This window comes from Schistocerca gregaria, chromosome 7, assembly GCF_023897955.1.
Source record: "Schistocerca gregaria isolate iqSchGreg1 chromosome 7, iqSchGreg1.2, whole genome shotgun sequence".
NCBI classification, from domain to species: domain Eukaryota; kingdom Metazoa; phylum Arthropoda; class Insecta; order Orthoptera; family Acrididae; genus Schistocerca; species Schistocerca gregaria.
This window is the reverse complement of record NC_064926.1, coordinates 121,909,578-121,931,234: the sequence shown is the minus strand read 5'-3', so window position 1 is coordinate 121,931,234 and position 21,657 is coordinate 121,909,578. Positions and strand designations below refer to the sequence as shown.

General features: G+C 43.6%; 1 protein-coding gene across 1 annotated transcript in view; it reads right to left on the bottom strand.

Moving 5' to 3' along the window:
• Positions 1–355: 355 nt before the first annotated feature.
• Positions 356–21,657, bottom strand: part of LOC126282523 (apoptosis-inducing factor 1, mitochondrial) — a 95,451-nt gene continuing 74,149 nt past the window's right edge. The window contains exons 10-12 of the mRNA XM_049982190.1: positions 10,984–11,162; positions 10,707–10,859; positions 356–940 (exon numbers count right to left, since the gene is read on the bottom strand). Of these exons, the coding sequence (XP_049838147.1) occupies positions 869–940; positions 10,707–10,859; positions 10,984–11,162 (404 nt within the window). The 3' untranslated portion in view covers positions 356–868. The remainder of the gene's footprint in view (positions 941–10,706; positions 10,860–10,983; positions 11,163–21,657) is intronic.

The window sequence follows — 21,657 nt, the reverse complement described above, 5'->3', positions numbered from 1 at the left end:
ACCGAATGTGTGGTGCTGCAGTTGGCACACGATGGAAAACAGCAGTGTGTCACTTTACATCACTTGAGAGCATCACTTGTGTCTACGGACACTGGTGGCATAGACGAGGAATAGGAGATTATGCTGCCACACCACCTCTGCATGCATTGCTTTATTTGGTAACAGGGTGGGTGACTTGATACAGCATAAGGTCAACACCTCAATCCAGCCAGAGTGCCTTATGCCTAACACACCCCTCCTCTTATACAATAATTTGTGAAAAATTATTATGTATAATTTTAGCTGTGGTATTTACAAAGAAGTTAACTGCTAAGTTTAATGGATAGGTTATCTTACAAACTTGTGGTGAAACAGATTTCTAACAATTTACAAATATTTTATTTGTTTACTTTCTATGAACTTTTGTTTTAACAAATACCTGATTTATAATACTGACACACTGAAAAACACATGATTAGAGAAGAGTGTGTACTTTTAAGCACTAAAAGCCATATCAAATAAATGCGTGGTTGCACCCATACTACCCAATACGTATACCAGTAGTAAAAATGTGCTACAATCTAATAGCACAGAAATGTGAGGCAACACAAGCCTGTACTTGATGATGTACAAATTGTTCTTTTAATTTTTTCAGTTCTGAGTATATTTATACAAAATACACTGCTTATTGGCTTACATTCTTCAGCAACACAACACAGGGGTTTAATGCTTCAATCATTCACACACAAATTATTTGTTTCTACATCCCACATACTATGAACTACTTCACTGCATTTTATCTGACGTTGGACAGTCACAAACACATACACATAAGTACGAACACAGTGTTTGTTGTTTGCCATGTATACTCAGTCTTACTAAATCAGTTCTAGTCTTCATGTATATTGAACAGTTTAGCAACTTCATTTAGATCATCATACTTGCTCTCATCCTTTAAAACCTGAAAAAGAACAAAGTTATGACTTCTTTCACTGCTTAAAAGCAAGCTAAATAATACAGTACATCTTCTACAAGATTTGTTGAGGTGGGGAAAAAAAAAGGTCGATAACACAATTGTTGCATTTTACTCTCTCTCCCCTTCAATAGTGAATGTTAACACTAAGTTGCAACAAGTGTGTACATTGTTGGGAAGATTGGGGACGGTGAAACATTAAAGTGAAGAAAGTAATAGTGCAAGGGAGAAAGCTCAGAAATAGGCTGACAGATGCTGAATATGGAGACTTGATGGTGCGAGTTGAAGGATGACTAGTGCTGAGAGGAGATCACAAGTGTACAGAGATCTGAGACAAAATTAACTTTATGGAGGGGGAATGCACAGATTCGAATCGTGGAAACTATGGGAGAGAGGCAGAAAGGGGTGGGAGTAAAATGATGGAAGATGTGAGGAAAATACCACTAAAGTTGACAAAACTAATCTTACACCAGTGATTGTTTCAAATGGCATGAGATATTTCATCCACTACTTTAGAAACTGTTCAGTCAGTGTGTCATGAATGATGTTCCCCAATTTAGAACTGTGGGCTTTTCTAGCTGCAGTCCACTTCAGTAAAACTCTAGGAAGTATGACTTCATGATGTGACTGAACTATCAACACTTCTCATCCTATTGCAAGCAGCCTTCATCAGGGTGACTCCCTTAGATTTTTAACATTACTCAATATTGATGCTCTATCCTTCAAGCTGAAAATTACTGGACATTCTGGCTACTGTGTGTTGAACGAATGGCCATCTAAAGAGAAGGATATCAAATACTTCACAGTAACTTTCACAGTTACAGTAAATGAATCCAGTTTTGTTTTGCTTTAAGGCAAAAAAAACAACTACGGTCATAGCCCATATCAAAACTGTAGAACACCAAGACAAAGAGAGGAGTGAAAAATGACTACACATCAATCCTAATCAACAGAAGAGAAGACAGCTAGAAACAGTGAGATGGAGAAAGGTCTATAAACCCTCAGTGAAGGCAGAGAGGCTTATGTGTTCGCGTAAAGCTGAGGGGTATGATTGCTGTGGGAAGCTACAGTCAGTAAGGTCTTGGCTGATGGAGCAGACTAAGTGTGTCCCACAATGACCTGTCATCCTACTTCCATTCCTTGTCCCTTCCCAATTCCTCAATACCCAACCCAAGGTGTGATGCCATCCATGCCAATGGGGGAGTGGCACATGGTAAGATGTGTCATGAATGGAGCCTCAGGGATACCGGGCGACCTCTCTAAGTAATTAGCCTTGCACCGCGTGGGGTTTCTGTGGTACGGACCAAGTGCATCCCCAAATCGCATGGGACCAAAATGGACAAGAAAGAAAATAGCAATACTGAGGGGCAAGTTGAGACAGACCCCCCCCCCCCCCCCCCCCCCCACACACACACACAGGCTGGAACTGATGGAAAACATCTCCTCAGCCGACCGGGAGAGGGGGGGGGGGCGGCGGCGGCGAGAGACCTGTTCAAGAAGTGGTATCGGTTACTAAGAAGTTGGACCAGATTAAGATCAAAGACTTGTCTGGGGCTCAGAGGAGATGCCATGATGATGAATAGTATTCAGATGGCATAATAGGGAGGAATATGCAGATGCATAAACAAAGCACCCATAGTCTAGTTTCTAAAGGACAATGGAAGGTACAAACAGAGGAGGGTGGTTCGATCTGTTCACCAGGAAGTGCCATTGAGGCCACACACGACATTGTGACACCACATACAGTGGGCTGCCAGGTAAGACACGTGAGAGGACCAAGAAAGATTCCCATTGAGCAGGAGCCCCAGGAATTTTATAGTTTCGACGAACAGATGAGCAACAGGCCCAAGATGTAAAGACAGTGGAAGAAACAAACTGTGCTGCCAGGAATTCATACAAAGGTTTTGCCTGTAGGGAAATAAAAGTCATTGTCAATGTTCCATAAGCCAAGACTATCGAGACATCGCTCTTAGACGCCCCTCAATGAGACAAATCCATGGAGAACTGCAACAGATGGCGAAATAGTCAATGAAAAGGGAGCCGAAGATTCCCAGCAAGAGACAGGTCATTAAGGGTTCATGGTGACAGTAAAGAGAACGAAGCTCAGGACGGAACATTGAGGCACACCTTTCTCCTGGATAAAGGTGTCTGATAAGGTAGAACCTACACATACCTTGAAAACTCTGCCTTTTAAAAATCCCTGTAGGAAACAGGGCACTCAGCCTCTGCAGCTGCACGAGTATGGAGGATACCAGTCCAATAGCAGGTGTCGTAGGCTTTTTCCAAATCTATAAACACGGCCACAGTCTGGGATTTCCACTGAAAACTATTCACGATATGGGTGGACAAAGTGATGAGATAGTCAACTCCAGAACAGCAGGTTCAAAATCCACACTGCGCATTGATTAGTAATTTGTGAGACTTGAGCCATCATACCAGCTGGACATGAATAATACACCCCAACACCTTGCAAATGCACAAGGTGAGAGCACTTCTCCACAAGGTGGGAGAAACGAGGCGGTAGCTGAAAGGAAGGTGTTTGTCCTTACCGGGCTTTGGTATGGATATGACAGTGGCTTCACACCTGCATTGGGAAACAAGCCCTCTGCCCAGATGCGGTTGCACGTACGAAGCAGAAAAGCTTGTCACCCAAGAGAAAAGTGCTGCAACATTTGAATGTGAACATCATCTGGCCCTGGGACAGAGGATCCAGATTAAGTGAGAGAATGATCTAGATCCCTCATAGTAAAGGCGGCATTGTAGCACTCACAATTCTGAGGAGGGAAGGTATGTCCAAGCCTCCTATACTCTTTTCCGATGGAGGGAGACAGGGTGATAGTGGGAACAGCTCGAAATCCCTGCAAAATGGCGGCCCAAGATATTGTGGATAGCAAGAAGTTCACAATGACTTCATGTGCTACTGTCAGGCCAGAAATTGGGAAATGGATCTTGGTCCCAGAGTGTCGTCAGAGGTTGGCCCACACGATGGAGTGGAACTATTAAAACATTTAGTGAATGAAATCCAGCTAGCTTTTTTGCTATCCCAAAGAAGCGATGACATTGTGAATGCAACTGTTTATAATGAATGCAGTTTGCCATTGTAGGATGATGATTAAAAGTGCAGAGAGCACTTCCCCATGTGCGAATTGCATCACGGCACACCTCAGTCTACCAAGGGACTGGGACACAGCATGGTAAGGAGGAAATGAGAGGAATGACACATTCTGGGCGCTAAGGATAGCGTTTGAAAGATGATATACCTGGTCATCAGAACTGGGGAAACAATGTTTGTCGAAGGTCACCAGGGAGGAGTAAAGCCTCCAATCGGCCTTAGTAAGCTACCATTTGGGTGTGCACATGGGTGGGGTAGGTGTCAGCAAACCGATAGCACACGGGAAATGGTCGCGCGAGTGTGTCAGAGAGAACGGACCACTCAGGACGATGGGTAAGCTGGACAGAGCAGAAGGATAGGTCCAAATGGAAATAGGTGAGCGTGGAGTCTGAAATGAATGTGGATGCTCCTGTCTTAAGACAGAACATGTTAAGTTGACTGAGTTCAGCTAAGAGGGCACCTCTCCCACAGGTTCTGGGAGAACCCTAAAGGGGATGGCGCACATTAAAGTCACCGAGCAGCAGAAAGTATTGAAGTAGCTGTGCAATAAGCAGAAGGAAGTCTGTCCTGGTAACTTTGAATGACGGAGGGATGTAAACGGTACAATGGGGAAAGGTCAAGTGAGGAAGGGAAAAGTGAACTGCAACAGCTTGAAGGCAATTAGTCACAGAGATGGGTTGACTATGAACATCATACTGTATGAGCAGCATGACTCCCCCACAAGAAGGGATGCCGTCCTCGGGGGAAGGTCAAAACGGACTGGTAAGAAATGTGAGAGCCCAAAGTGGTCATGAGGATGTAATTTTGTTTCCTAAACACAGAACAAGTGGATGCCGAAATTCTAAAAGCAGCCGTAAATCCTCTTTGCTGTATCGAAGGCTGCGAATGTTGCATTGGAGAAGAGTCATGACAAGGAAAAAATGTAGGACCAAGTGGCAACCTTCGAAGACACACTGTTACAGGGCAAAGAGGCAGGAGGACCCTGCTCCATGAGGTTTACAGAAGTGTCGGCATTCTTCTGTTGCTCTGCAGAGTCTAGGCTAGAACAATGGTTGGTGGTGTGCACATGTGACACAGACGTTGGCAGGGCGGGGGTCTCGTGTGGCGAGTTGGCGAAGAAGACCATCTGCTTTTGTTTGACTTCTTGGAGCCTTTCCAGTTGGCAGAGGAAGACCCTGATGCTGGTTAAGAGTCGTAAGAAGTCTTTGGGAGTATTCCTTCCGTCGTCCTTGGCCTGCCAATTGTGTAGCTGGTGACTTTGCCCCATGAGGGCAAAGTTTGATAGCGTGTTGCACAGCTGGAGGAGGAGATGAGGACACTACCATGATCCTGGGCAATTTCACAACCACACTGCTGCATTTGAGGTCATGTGTCTGCTAGGCCATGTCCTTTGTGGAGTGAGAGGTAGCAAGAACAGTAATATAGTTCCCAGATGGTAGGACACAGGGTTTCTGACTAGCCAACAACTTGCAAGCACTTTTTCCTTCATCCGAATGTCCTGGACAGCCAGCTCATCAAGATACATGGGACAATCACAGTAGGCGGCGGCACGGACACCATTGCAGTTGATGCAGCGAAGAGGAGGCGAACAGTTGCACTCATAAGCATACCTACCATAGGTTATCCATTTGGCTGGGTGTTCAAAATGGCTCTGAGCACAATCGGACTCAACTGCTGTGGTCATCAGTCCCCTAGAACTTAGAACTACTTAAACCTAACTAACCTAAGGACATCACACACATCCATGCCCGAGGCAGGATTCGAACCTGCGACCGTAGCGGTCGCACAGTTCCGGACTGCACACCTAGAACCGCGAGACCACCACGGCCGGCGGCTGGGTGTTGACAGGACTCGAGTGTGGTTGTAACGATGACACCGGTAGCAGTGCATCAGGTTCCAATTAAATGGTCTGACTGTGGTAACTTCATAACCTGCTTTGATCTTTGACAGAAGAATCACTATCAGAAGTGAGAAAGAGAGTGCATATGGTCACTAAGGAGGCATCTACTTTTTTCATCACCTGATGGACTGTAATGACATCCTGATCAGAGAGGTACGTTTTGATTTCTGCCTTGGTCGCACCATCGAGCAGCTTAGTGTAAATAACACCATGTGAAGAATTCAGCATTTGATACACCTCAATATGAACAGGATAGACAGGGAGGAGCAAAGCTGCAAGCAGTAGTTCTTGAGAATCAGAAGTAGTCTCCAAAAGCAAAGTGCCATTGTATAAACAAGAGTAGGATTTCACAGGGCCAGCAATGGCATCGACACCTTTCTGAATAAATGAATTTACCATAGCGAAGGACTCACTGTCCTTAGTACGTCAAACCACAACAAACTGTGGTGCAGCTGGGAGGGTCTTTGAATCATTAGCCTCACTCCACTGAAGTTTCATAGCCCTTGACTGCTGCTAAGATGATTGGCTCTCTGCGAGAAAATCCCCCACGATTTCCAGCATCGCCAATGGTGCGCTTCTTCCAACTGCAAACCCCCTTCAGAATGGGGCACACCCGCCTTACATGATTGTTCACACCTCAAGGTCACACTACCCAGACACCTGACAAGAGGGATCAATCGGCAATTTAGGAAGGCTGCAGCTTATTCATCATCCCTCCATGAGCCTGGCCTCTACCAGGGGGTTAGTGTGAACTGTGTGTGTCGATCCAGAGCTGGAAACTAGGCATTACCCAGTCACCTATTATGCGTCAGACGGGTGGGCCGGCCTTCAGGAGCACCAGGGAGGGAGAAGAAAAAGAGGAAATTCCAATGCCAAAACAGACGAAGGATAGGAGAAGGTGAATGAAGAAAGGAATGAAAAACAGTGGAAAGAACAGCAAGAGGATAGACATGCAGCATGGAAAGGGAAAAGACGCTGCAAAGGCTGGGATCCATCAAAGAGTGGAGAGGCCCTGCGGAAAAGGGGGGGGGGGGGGGTAGAATCTAGTGGAAACTGCTATGACACAGTGCTGTTTACATATTATATGATGGGACCTGGTATCTGTCAATACTTCATGTCACCTTCATATATGGTGTTTCGAGGACTCAACAGGGTATCTCTACAAGTAATGTAACTGGCAACCGTTCACAACCAAGATGACAGGAGCCCAGCATCCTGCTCTTAGTTTATGTTAGTTGGTCACTTTATTATTTCAATGGTCTCTATTATTTTTCTCTTACACGTTAAGTGGCTGCTTGGCTAAAACATGAGCCTGCTTAAATTTTATCACCCCACCACAAAAATTTTTTTCTTCATATTATGCCATTGCCTATGGATTGAGTTAAGGACAGTAGTGGAGGGGGGATTACAGTCGTTGAAAGAGTGTCAGCGGATAGTGGAGTGTGGTGAAGATGACAGAGGGAAGGATGGAGAGAAGGAAGGAGGATGTAAGAAAGTTAGATGGAGGGTCTTAGAAGGTGCTGGCTGTGAGAGAGACAATACGCAGTACAGCAGAGGGGGAAGGGGGGGGGGGGTTGGGGGGGGAGTAGAGAGGGACTGGTGGCAGAGAGGCTTAACAAGAGTTTGCTGTGGATTTAAGTATGACCCACTGACCTACGAGGCAGAAACTTCTAAATGGTCTAACTGACAGACTGCAGTGATCCGTCACATAGGTGACCAATCGCTTCTCGTATCACACATGTTTGGAGGGGGGGAAGCAAATTGCAGCGGTCTTCACTCATGCCTGGGACCCATAAGCATACATGTGCTAAGAGCCAAAATCTTGGTCTAGAACAATTTTGCAGTGTTTGTCGTGTACTTTAAGTACTGACAGCTAATTCAGCACATCAGTCATAGTTGGATCATGTCATAATCTTGGAAATATTACAAGAATTATTTCAAACAATCTCAATAGTTCCAATTAATGACGATGTAAATAAAACAGAAAGAAACTTCCACATGGGAAAAATATATTAAAAACAAAGATTCCAAGACTTACCAAGCGGGAAAGCGCCGGCAGACAGGCACATGAACAAAACACACAAACACACACACAGAATTACGAGCTTTCGCAACTGGCAGTTGCTTCGTCAGGAAAGAGGGAAGGAGAGGGAAAAATGAAAGGATGTGGGTTTTAAGGGAGAGGGTAAGGAGTCATTCCAATCCCGGGAGCGGAAAGACTTCCCTTAGGGGAAAAAAAGGACAGGTGTACACTCGCACACACACACACACACACACACACACACACACACACACACATATCCATCCGCACCATGTGCGGATGGATATGTGTGTGTGTGTGTGTGTGTGTGTGTGTGTGTGTGTGTGTGTGTGTGTGTGTGTGCGCGCGCGCGCGCGAGCGAGTGTACACCTGTCCTTTTTTTCCCCTAAGGGAAGTCTTTCCGCTCCCGGGATTGGAATGACTCCTTACCCTCTCCCTTAAAACCCACATCCTTTCATTTTTCCCTCTCCTTACCTCTTTCCTGACGAAGCAACTGCCAGTTGTGAAAGCTCGTAATTCTGTGTGTGTGTTTGTGTGTTTTGTTCATGTGCCTGTCTGCCGGCGCTTTCCCGCTTGGTAAGTCTTGGAATCTTTGTTTTTAATATAAATCTCAATAGTTCCTATGATTTACTGACAATGAAAAGAAACAATTCAAACATGAGAAAAATGCAAATCTTTGAAAAAAGGTAATGAGAACATCTTTTTGGAAATACTGAAAATATTCATTGTTAAACAAAATGGTGACTAAACATGTGTTATCACGCGAGTTAAGACAGTATCAAGGAATCACCGGACAGTCTCTTAAACTCATATGGTGTGTCTTACACTTGCCCTGTTCAACACACACGAGTATTTGTTGTAAAGGTAATCTGAATCGGAATGCAGCAAATCAGTGAAGTGGAGTAACAGTTTACTGGGCCAGTGGAGAGTCTTCCCTTTATATAAATCATACAACACTGATCCTGCCTTTCAGTCTCAGACACAGTCACATTGTGTTTGAGGACTGCTGCTGTGAATTCATCATCTACACCACTGTGTTCTGAACTTCTTTTTCCATTCATCACGCCTTCGAAATAGTAAGCAACTGTGTTTCCTTCAATCAGTTTTGCAGACAGTACTTCTTTAGGAGTGTTCCTCCAATTTACTCTCAGTGTCCCAGTGCAATGCATTTTCAGATTCAATAAGGTAAGGTTTTAGCTATCACTAAAATACTGAGTAATTGTTCATGTAATATGATGGTCAACATGCAGCTTCTCTTTCAACACATGCGACATGACCTTCTCCGCATAAGATTTTGCACCCTTATCAGCAAGCAACCCAATGTACACAAAGCACTTTTTTTTTCAAGACCATCCAGGTTGTTTAGCATGTATGTTTTGACACTATATTTATGCCTTTTATTTCATATATGTTGTCTGACGACCAATCTCCCCCTCAAAGAATCATTGTTTCATCTAAAGATAGGTCTCTTCCTGAATAATAAACTCCACACATTCTATTGTTGAAGTAATTTAGAATAGGTCATATTGTATATAATCGATCATCTACTATTGGGTGTTCTGGCTGTGAATTTTTAGCAAAAGTAATGAGTTTAAATCACGTATCTGCCCCTGCTCATGGTCATCATTATTTCTCTTTTTTGAAACAGATTTTCTTTTTTCCGATACTCTCGTGATGAAGGGTTTTCATATTGCCCATATGTAATGAAATACCAAAGAAAGACAAATATTTGGTATTTACTAAAAATCTTGTACCTGTCCTTTGTATTATTGCTCACATGTAGTCACAGCATTATTTGTTTCATGAACTAGATGCTGGAGAATAGCTTCTGTAAGTTGTAGCCTAAAGAAATTCATAGGAAAAATGCTGGTGGGATGAATGAGTACACATTCCTGTTTTGTAAATGGATGACAATGCCTGTCATGTGGTTCATCATGGCTTGTTTCACCTTATTAATGTGTGCCAGTGCACGTTCTTCATCATCTATGATTTCATCACAATTATTGATTCCACATATCCTTTATTCCACAGTATCATCATTAAGACATGTTTCCGTATTTTCAAGATTCTAGCCATCCTCCTCCAACTCATCTTCAAACTCAAAATCACTATCTTGTAATACATTCAGTACTTAATCAGCAGAGACTTTTTTAATTTTCCTATACTTTTTAGAGTTAGTAGGTTTGGGGGTCTGTTGACTAGTTGTCATTTCGAACAATCTACCCCACAGACAACTAAGCCCAAAGAAAAAAATTATATACATATGAAACGGTAGGCACAAAATTGTTCCCGGACACACTGCTGTTTGTACAAAAATGTATGGGCTAGTGGCTCATGTTTATTTTTACAAGCATCAGCAGCAGCAAATGTGTTAGGGTGGCAAGGTGAAGTGTATTTGGACACTAGAAGGAAAAATGGGGAAAGGAGAGGAGGAGACAAAAATATTTGGAAGGCGGGAAAGGAAAGTAATCTGTGGAAATGCAGGGCAACAATGTGGGTTACAGAGGAAAAGTATTAAGTGGGCACAGCAACAAAAATAAGAAAAGGGTGGTGCGAGGTGATGTGTAGTGTGAAGACAATAAGGTCATGTGGGGGGGGATGCAAATCAACACAACGGCTTAACTATATATAAACCAAAACAATTACAAGGTTTTGTAATTAATGATAAATAATGAGCCAGTATTCATCACAATGATATTACCTGTCGTGCTGTGGACATTCGGTTGAATACGTTCCATAAGACTATTCCCACAACTGTTTCATCTCTTAGGTAGAAGATGACACCTTTCTCATAATTTTCACCTTTCTTTGGTGCAGAAGGAGCAGACACAGTTGCTGGTACTGGCATCTTGTCCTATTCCGAAGAACAAACGGAAGGAATACTATTATTTATTAGATAAATTTTAACGTAACTAGATACCATAACTTATTTAAAAGGAGTCAAAAGTCAGTACACATTCTACGTAATCGCAACATACCTCTCCACCTTTATTTTTTGCATCTATGGCTGATATTTTGGCTTCAGAAGTACTATCATCACACGGCTTGGCATAGACTCCAACAGTTGGCAATTGTGAATCAACAATGCCTATAGCCTCAAAGCCAACATCAGGTCCCAGATCAGACCAAAACATAGACTGATGCCAGTAATGCTTTCCTGTGCATAATGGAAGAACTATTTAATTCTACGCATGGAAAATATTTAGACACCACTAATTACTAAATAACAAAAGAGGAAATTCATCTACCATCATGTTAGTAACATGAATGATCATTACACAATTTTGTAGTCACATCACATGGTAACACTAATTTCTTAGTAAAAACATCACGACAATGAATGTAATTTCTTAATAACTTTGTTTATGTTTGTATCCAAATGATGACAAAACTGCATGACCACCTCTTACAAAACTGAGTTATCTTTGTGATTCATCACTAAACAAAATCTCATACAGAACAAGTTCAGAGGAGTTCAGCCTGAAAGATAACTGAAGCAGACGAATGTGTATTACAAGAGAATCCATCATGATCACATTATCATTGATTCATACAAACTAAGGACTTTCCAAGGTCGCAAAGTTTCTCGAACAACCTAAATCATACAAGGTTTTAGATTATTTTCTGAACACAAGGGACTATACTTCGATCATACAATAATTATTTGTTCGAATGATACCACTGGAAAGTTAATCTATTAGCTCTGAGAAAACATGAAATGGTGTTAAAACTAACAGATATTGCAGAAAGTTACTCGCCGATATGGTGGCAGTAGACAATGGCGCGGCACGGTAGAAATAGTGAATACCGAACGAAGTCACTACCTTGCCGCTGAGTGTCACCAGCACGACACCAAATTTTATGAACATGAGCCATGGAATAAGAAAGTCTTGCAGCGTATACACCAATTTACAAACCAGGCTGCTTAGCATATGTAGAGATGGCGTAGTACGGGTGGATAATAAGCCTCTCACCACGAAGTGCTTCACCAGGCAGCAGGTCCGTTGCAGTGGGGGACAAACATGATGATGATGTGAGCAGAATACTAAGACAGACAGAGTGAGCACTAAGTTGGCGGGAGCCCACTAGAAACTGAGTTATTGTCCTGTACCAGTTGCCAATGGCTGTAGTAGGCATATATCCAGCTGCATGGCGGACTTGACAGCTTGGGGCGGAATTCAACATGTAAAGGAAGAAACTCGCTGCCTTAGCAGATGGCTGTAGAGAACTAGAAATTTATGACGCTGCTAAGAGACGTGCAGCAGAAGGCCACCACATGGTCATGCAATTCTCTCCTTCATATGTTCAAAAAATGTGTGCGAAATCTTATGGGACTTAACTGATAAGGTCATCAGTCCATAAGCTTACACACTACTTAACCTAAATTAACCTAAGGACAAACACACACACACACACACACACACACACACACACACACACACACGAGGGGGGACTCTAACCTCCGCCAGGACCAGCCGCACAGTCCATGACTGTAGCGCCTTAGACCACTCGTCTAATCCCGCGCGGCTCTCCTTCATAGGTCGCCAAAATGAAGAGTGAGAAGGCAATTCCCATTCTTTTTACTGCACTAGCTCACACAAAGCATCTACAGTGTGTTTCACAAAGCTACAACGACCCTTCCACAGCTCACCTTCTGAACCATTGGAGATGCAGTGATCAGACAAACCGGGGGTGTTTATTTCCCAAGAAAGTGTGATAATACTACATGAAATAATACATGAATCACAAAATTACTAAACATTAATGCAAGAAATGCATACGATCAAAATTTACGTAAACATTTGCACACTAATCTACAAGGCTACCAGACCAGGAAAATTGTCCAGATAAAGGACGCGCTGGCCAGCACATACAAACAGGAAATAATCAATGTTAGGCACCCCTAATAAGAATTAAGTAAGGTTGTGGCAGTTTCTGGTTTGTGCTAAATGTTTGAGGCGAAAAACTGGCATTTTTGGACTTCTTACAGTTGTCTGCTTATAATTCGAGAAGATACATCCTACATTCCCAAAAAACACCAAAATGAACATTCCCAAAAAACACCAAAATGAACATTCCCAAAAAACACCAAAATGAACATTCCCAAAAAACACCAAAATGAACATTCCCAAAAAACACCAAAATGAACATTACTGAATATTTCCAAAACACCAAAACAAAATTTATTCTGCCATTTAGCCACATGTATCACCAAAGATCTTCAATTTTTACCAATTTGATGGGAGAGTGAGTTAGGCTCATGTTCCAACGCCTGTAACTGGAAAACAGCTACTTTAAATGAAAAACTGTCATACAGAAAATTGTTGAGCACCGAATTCAGTGCAAAAGAGCTCTTAAATTTTAAAATTCATAAAACTACAGATGTAGAAGTATTTGCTGCTAAAACTTTATTGTGAAGTCTAATTAATTCTAAATGTCCAAATATCAAATATAAAGGCAATTTAGTTATGTACCTGCCTACCTATACAGGTAACTCCATTTATTAATTTAATTGTTCAAGTAGGTAATTTACAGTGATCTGTGTTACCTACTTGGGTTTATGATAATCACTGAAAGAGCATCCAACAGAGAGGGGGGAACATGGAAATTATTCAAGGGAAGAAACTTTAAGTAAGTGCAATTCCTGAGGAGGAGCCAAGCAGTGCCCCTGCAAGCCACGAAGTTGACGTCAAGTACCTGTCAGTCGAAGTGCTTTCCATGAGAAGTCAGCCCAATAGCTCTTGTCATACTTCGTCTTTCAGTTAGCCTCATATTCATTATCTCTGTTTGATGACAATGGAATAATGCACAAGACAAGAAAATCAGGCCTCTTTAAACTGTTCAACCAAGTCAATGTTAAGATCACAAGCATGAAAGACCTCCCCCTTGACAGTGGGTTCCTCTTACACTGGGTTGTGTAGGGTATTCATGAAGTGTTTTCCTCCAGCCTTGAAAAATACATGAACTATGTCAGGAAAGACTTTAGATCCAACTGCACTTAGTATCCAATGGATACCCTGAGGAGGAAACGAAGGAAAACGTAAAATCTGTTGAAAGTGCCTGAACAACCTGCACATCATCAGCTTCTGGGTATTTGATGAGACAATGTCACCAACTATGCCAAAAGAATGTTTCTTACTAAACAAACTTAATAGGGAATGTGCCCCTCAGTACTGACAGAAAAATTATATGATTAAGGGTACTAGGTCAAGTGGGCCACTGAAGATACAGACCCCTTGAAACATCACAACTTCTGTGACTGACACCGCCTATACATTTTTTTTTTGACATGACAAAATCAAATTTATAAACACATTTAAAAGGGACACAAACCTCCAACACATCATCTCAGATATCATAGATCCCAAAATCACTCGTGATAAGGTCGCTGGGGCAGGAGTTAAGTTCATTATGTGTTTGTACACAGGTGCCAGCTCCAAACCTTTGAACGAAATTTGTCAGCAACTATTCCAAAGGCCTTTATTGAAAAATAGTAATTTCAGTTTGGGTTCTCTGCCTACTACTGATGCTCACCAGCATTCCCTTGGGGTCTACTTGCATGTACAGATATGGAGAAACCATCAGATGGATCCACTGAAATGAGGATGGATGACTACAAAAAAAGGCCTGATCCCCACTGCAACCACCCAACCACCAACAGCCAGGAATCCTGCAGAAGAAAGAAGGAATGCCAAGCAGCTAATTCCTGCAGGAAAGTATCTATACAGTGCTTGGCTATATGCAGCAATTGCCAGGGGCTTTCATGTCTTAATACTAGCAGAAGAGAACATCTTCCTTGATTACATGCAAATGGACAATGTGATTGACACCACTGAGGAGAAAATCTATTTAGATCCCATGACAGAAGAGGATGAAGAATTATGAGACCATGTTTCCTACCCCAGACCACTTCCCCGAAATATAAAAAAACATCAAAAAATAAATTGTAAATGAATATAAATGTAGATTAATGATTGCTGAAAGAATGTCTGTAAAAAAAATCTCTGATCATTTTTATATTTTAATTTAAATACATTTCCATTAACAAAATCTTTCATTTGATTTTTTTAAAATTTTAAACCTGTTTATCATCATTTTGGATTGGCATGGTAATTAATTAATTTAATACTTACACATAGAACTAACTACCTAAGTAGGTAGGTGGCTCACTAAATTGCCCTTAGATCTGAGTATTTGGATGAATGTGGATGATTTGACATTCAAAAGTAACATGACTTCACAAAATAAATCTTAGTAAGAGTTTGATGCTGCAAATTCTTTCACATTTTTTATTTGTATTTTGCACAGGTGCGAGAGAAATTTAAATTTTAGGGGATTCTTGTGCAGAATTTGATGTTCTGCAACTTTAATGTAGTTCTGTTGGGTTCATATTGTAATGGTACAGTAGCAAATGTAAAAATGCATCATTTGTATGATGTGCTCGATGCTGTGAAAATGATTGATTTTTCATGTTTCTACCTCTGTGGTATAAAACGATGGACGTAGTCCAAATAAAGAGGATTTGGTTGTTCATTTTTGTCTTAAAAAATTAAATTATGTTCTCTCAAACAACTTTTATGAACAGTCTTTCATAAGACATCGATAATTAAGAACTTGTGTTTTAATTGGAAACAGGAATTTAGCGTCCAATATGTTACTAGAAAGACTACTTGCATTATTCACAAAAAAAGTCGTAATTTTTATAACTACGAGATGTAGGTATTTGAAACTGAATGAGGAACAAAAATTGATACTGGTAAGATTTGAACCTACGGACGAAACACTGTGTTATTCAAGCTACTATTACACTACTGACTGTGCTACCAATTTGATTCAAATCTACTAATCAACTGTGGTACATACAACTTCAAATCAGATTATTTCCGTAAATTTATGAGAAACATTAAGGACAGCCCATTTCTCGGCACTTTTTAACCACGTTACACATGCCTGTTTCACTACAACAGAAAGCAGCCTCTGCCATTTCCATATCATGCATTAACAGCACAACAAACCGAGCACAACACTGCAGAGGCTGTGGCTGTACACGATTTTTGAAATAAAAACTATGTAGCTGAAGCATGATTAAGAAAAACATTGATGGTTGTTAATACATTTGAATATCTTAAAGTTTCATTTAAAGTAACTTAGTAATAAGATTATGTAATACAGAAGTAGGACCTACTTCGAAGAGCATAACACCACCAGTGCATGAGCGGTACGGCTGCTGACCAATCATCGCATTTGCGTATGTTTACATCAGGTTTAGCATTAAGACGAACAGATTTATAGAGCTGTGAACTATCTACCAGATGGAAGAGCCCACCCTTCGTTTAACATGCTGTCAATATAATTTTGGCAATAACCATTTTATTGTTGGCTGGTTGGCTGATTTAAAGGCGGGAGAAGGGACCAAACTATGACATCGGTCCCTTGTTCCTAATAAAACAATGCCACAAGTGTGAGAAAAAAACAGATGAAACATATAACACAAAACGGAAAGAAAGGAAAAGCCACAAGACTGAAGGGAAGGCAACGAACACTAAAAGGAACAAAAGAGGACAAGAAAATAACAGAGAGACACTAGAAACAGAAGAGAGTAAAACATGAAAGCAGATTACAGTGGTTGGCCAACCACGAGAATAAAAGGGAAAGCCAGCCACTCTGCAACACATTAAAACCTCCACCCAAAAAGAACTACGGTGGAGGACACAGAGTGACGAAGGACATGCACTAAAACCTACATAGAAGTATAAAACCCACTCTCATGGATAAAACATAAAGCTAAAGCTGCTGTGGAGGCACTGTTGCCCAGCACCGAAGGCAGGGTGCTGGGAAAGTTAAAAGTATGCCGCAGAGCGGCTAAAAGTGGGCAGACCAGCAAGAGGTGAACGACTGTCATTTGGGAGCCACAGTGACACTGAGGTGGGTCCTCGCAACGGAGTAGGTAACCATGTGTTAGCCATGTATGGCCGATGTGGAGCCGGCAGAGGACAACTGATTCCCTGCAAGACGCCTGCATTGAAGACTTCCACACATTCATAGTCTCCTTAATGACACACAGTTTAATGTGTGTGCTGTTATGCCATTCCGTCTCTCAAAGCCGGAAAACCCTGCGGTGTAACACGGAATGCAGGTCAGCTTCAGTGATGCCTATCTCCAGAAGCAGTTTCCGCATCACCTGTTTGACCAGCCTGTCGGCAACTTCGTTGCTAGGGATTTCGATCTGTCCTGGGGTCCACACAAACACCACGGAACGGCAGGACTTTTCGAAGGCATATATGGACTCCTGATTGGACGCTACCAGAGGGTGGCGAGGGTAGCACTGGTTGATAGCTTCTAGGCTGCTCAACGAGTCGGTACACAGGAGAAATGACTCACTAGGGCTTGAGCAGATGTACTGAAGAGCACAAGATATGGCCACCAGTTCTGCAGTGAAAACACTGCAGCCAACTGGCAAGGAGGGCTGCTCAAAATGTCCTCCATGAACATATGCGAAGAATACGTGACCATCAGCCATTGAGCCGTCGGTGTAAACCACTTTAGAGAACCAGAACACGTCAAGAATCGAGAGGAAGTGACAGCGGAGAGCAGCGGGGTTAACGGAGTCCTTAGGGCCATGCAAAAGGTCCAGACAATGCTGCGGCTGAGAGGTACACCATGGAGGTGTACGTGAAAAGACCACAAGTAGAAGGGGTACAGGGAAGGACTCCAGTTCGGAGAGAATGGGTTCCATGCGAACTGCAATCATTAGCCCCGATCTGAATTCGGATGCTCGGGGGAACTATGAGTGTGTGATGCGTAATTGACGAGTAGTTGCGCACGTCTGATCTGCAGTGGAGGGACACCAGCCTCCACCAGTACGCTGGTCACCGGACTCGTCCTAAAAGATCCTGTTGCTAATCAAACCCCACAGTGGTGCACAGGGTCGAGTAAATGCAATGCTGAAGGCACTGCCGAACCATAAACCACACTCCCATAGTCAATTCGATATTGGACAAGGGCTCTGTAGAGCAGCAGCAGCAGCAGCAGCAGCGTAGAGCGATCTACACCCCAATTGGTGTCGCAACAGAGGGCATTGAGGTGCTCCCACCACTTCTGCTTAAGCTGACGAAGATGACAGAGCGAAGTCAATTGAGCATCGAGAACCAGTCCAAGGAATTGGTATTTCTCCACAGAAGTGAGTGGATCATCATTAAGGTAAAGTGCAGGTTCCAGATGAATGGCACGATGCCGACAGAAGTGCACGACACATGACTTTGCGACTGAAAACTAGAAGCCATGGGCTAGAGCCCATGACTGCACCTTGTGGACGGCTCTCTAGAGGCGCCGATCAGCAAAAACAGTACTAGAGCAGCAGTACAAAATGCAGAAGTCGTCTGCATACAGATAAGGTGAGACAGAAGGCCCGACAGCTGCTGCTAGACGGTTAATGGGCCCTAAAAATAGACACACACTCAATACAGAGCCCTGTGGGACTCAATTCTCCTGTATATGGATGGGACTATGGGAGCCAGCAACTTGGACATCAAGTACGTAGCGACAGGAAGTTTTGGATAAAAATCAGGAATGGTCCCTGGAGACCACACATACAATGTGGCAAGGATATGACGTTGCCAAGTATGCTTTACGTAAGTCAAAAAAGATGGCAATCAGTTGTTGCCATCTGGAAAAGGCTGTTCGGATGGCAGGCTCAATGGACACAAGATTATCAGTGGTAAAGCAACCCTGGCGGATACTACTCTGATATGGATCTAACAAGCCATGTGACTCCAGGACCAAACCGAACCGCCGGCATACCATACATTCCAGCAGCTTACAGTGTAGGTGAAACTGACGGGCTGATAGCAATCCGCATCAAGCGGGTTTCTGCCGGGTTTGAGCAGGAGCTGTGTTGGGAAAATGTGCAAGGGCACTGAGGAGCTCCCACTCTGTAAATGGAGCATTATAGGATTCACTGCAGCATGTAGTGGATGAGAGGATGTTCCTTCCAGCCACCGTTTGAATGTGCAAAAGGCTTGGGGGGGGGGGGGGGGGGGGGGGGTGTAATTCTCCGATGCAGAGGCTAGAGCGAAGTGCTTGGCAATCACATTTGCGTCAGTACATTACTCGCCATTTATGATAACACCAGCGACAGCTGTTAGGGCTTGGTACCCGAAAAGATGTTTGATCTATGCCCAGACTTGGGAAGGTGACGTGTGGCACCCAATGGTGGAGCTGTATCTTTCCCAACACTCCTCCTTCCATTGTTTGATAAGGTAGCGAACATGGGCACAGAGCCATTTAAAGGCTATGAGGTGCTCTAGGGAAGGGTGCTGCCACTTATGCCGCTATAGAGCTCACCGACGTTCCTTAACTGCTTCAGCGACTTCTGGCGACTACCAATGGACTGCCTTATGGCTCGGGCACCCTAAAGAGCGAGGGATCACATTTTCTGCTGCAGAAACAATTGTGCTAGTCTCCTGCACAACCATCGTTTCAGCGTTACCGTGTGGGGGACATTCAGGGGAGAGAGCAGAGGTGAAAGTTCCCCAAGTCCGCCTTGTTCAAAGCCCATCTGGGCAGGCGTCCGTGTGCCTGATGCTGAGGCAGTGAGAGGAAGATGGGGAAGTGGTCACTACCATACAGGTCGTCATGTGCTCTCCAGTGAACTCCCATGAGCCACACTGAAATGTGTGGCGGTCCCAGTATTTAAGAGGCAGAGGTCCAATTGCGACAGTAAAGTTTTGACATCTCTGCCTCAACCAGTAAGCATAGGAACACCCCACAAGGGGTTATGGGCATTAAAATCTCCCAGAAGCAGGAATGGTTTAGGGAGTTGATGAATCAGTTCAGCTAATACATTCAGGGGTACTGCACCATCTGGAGGAAGATATATACTGCAGACAGTAATTTCCTGCATCATCGTTATTCTGACATCCACAGCTTTAAGAGGGTTTGAAGGGGCACATATTCACTACAGACCGAGTTTAGGACATAAACGCAAAGTCAACCTGACACTCGATTATAGTCACTAAGGTTCCTGTAATATCCCTTACAGTCAGGGAGGGCAGGGGTCCGCATTGCTAGGAACCAGGTTTCCTGGAGGGCAATGCAGACAGCAGGTGTAAAGCTTAACAGTTGCGGTAGCTCAGCCAGGCAGCGGAAAAAACCACTGAAATTGTACTGGAGGATGACATCATGAGACTGAGAAGGCATGGAACATTCAATGAGGCAGTTTATGCCTCAGAGTCACCTGCTGCCACCAATTTAATGCCCGAGCAGTCTATATCCAGTGTGTCTGAGGACCTGGCAAGATCTAGGTCCTCAGCAGAAACCAAAATCTCCACCCCATCCTCAGCCGCAGCGCTTGTAGGTAGTGGTGGTGTGGGTGCCACCACAATTTTCTTGGTCTTAGAGGTTTTCTTTTTGGATTTCTCTCGCTGCTCCTTGGGTTTCCCTGGCTGGGAGGACTCCACTGGCTCAGTCTCCGGGACTGAGGATGAGTGTGAAGCCCTACAATGACCAGCTGATTTTCGGCTCTACAGCCACTGGTGGGTGTCTTCTTTCCCACTAGAAGAAATCTGGGAACAGAGTGACCAAAGTGACCCCCTCCTAGTGAGAGACGCCAAAGAACACTTCCGCTTCTCCAGCTTAGAAGTGGGGAATGTACTTCCCCGATGGTTGGAGAGCTGTTGCTCCTGAAGTGGGTGGTGCAGGAGCAACAGGGAGGGAAATGCCCCCAAACCATCAAGGGAGGCAGGTGTAGTCTTCCAGCTCTGAGAGGTGACCTGAGTTGGCAGAGCTGATGGTGCCAGAACTGTTGTAGCTGCAGCATAATACGATGTCATATGCAAAGGATGCAGGAGTTAAAATTTTCTCTTAGTCTCCGTGTAGGTCAGTCTGTCCAGGGTCTTTTACTCCATTATTTTCCTTTCTTTCTGGAGAATCAAGCAGTCAGGCGAGCAAGGCGAATTGTACTCTACACAGTTGACACAGATGGAAGGCGGGGCACATGGAGTATTGGGATGTGATGGGCGTTCGCTATCTCAGCATGTGACACTGGAAGTACAGCAGGAAGACATATGGCCAAACTTCCAGCACTTTAAGCACCGCATTGGGGGAGGGATATAGAGCTTTACATAACCCCAGTAGACTATCACCTTGACCTTCTCGGGCAATGAATCATCCTCAAAGATTAAGATGAAGGCACCGGTGGCAACCTGATTATCCTTCGGACCCCAATGGAAAAGCCGGACGAGATGTACACCTCACCGCTCTAAATTGACCGCGCAGCTCATCGTCGGACTGCAAAAGAAGGTCTCTGTGAAATATGATACCCTGGACCATATTTAAGCTATTATGAGGTGTGATGGTTACACAAACATCCTCCAGCTTGTCACTCCTGTGACTGGGCAGAGGATGCTATTTTGATGAAGACTGACCCAGATCTCATTTTGGACAAGCCCTCCACCTCCCCAAACTTGTCCTCTAAATGCTCAACAAAAAAAAACTGAGGCTTCATCGTCGTGAAATATTCCACATCAGCTCTCGAACATACAAGGTACCGGGGCGAATAAAATCTGCTGCCACCCTTAGTCTGATGTTCCTCCGATGGTGTGGCCAGGGAGGGGGGACAATTTGGGGTCGTACTTCTATGCTTTAAATTGAGC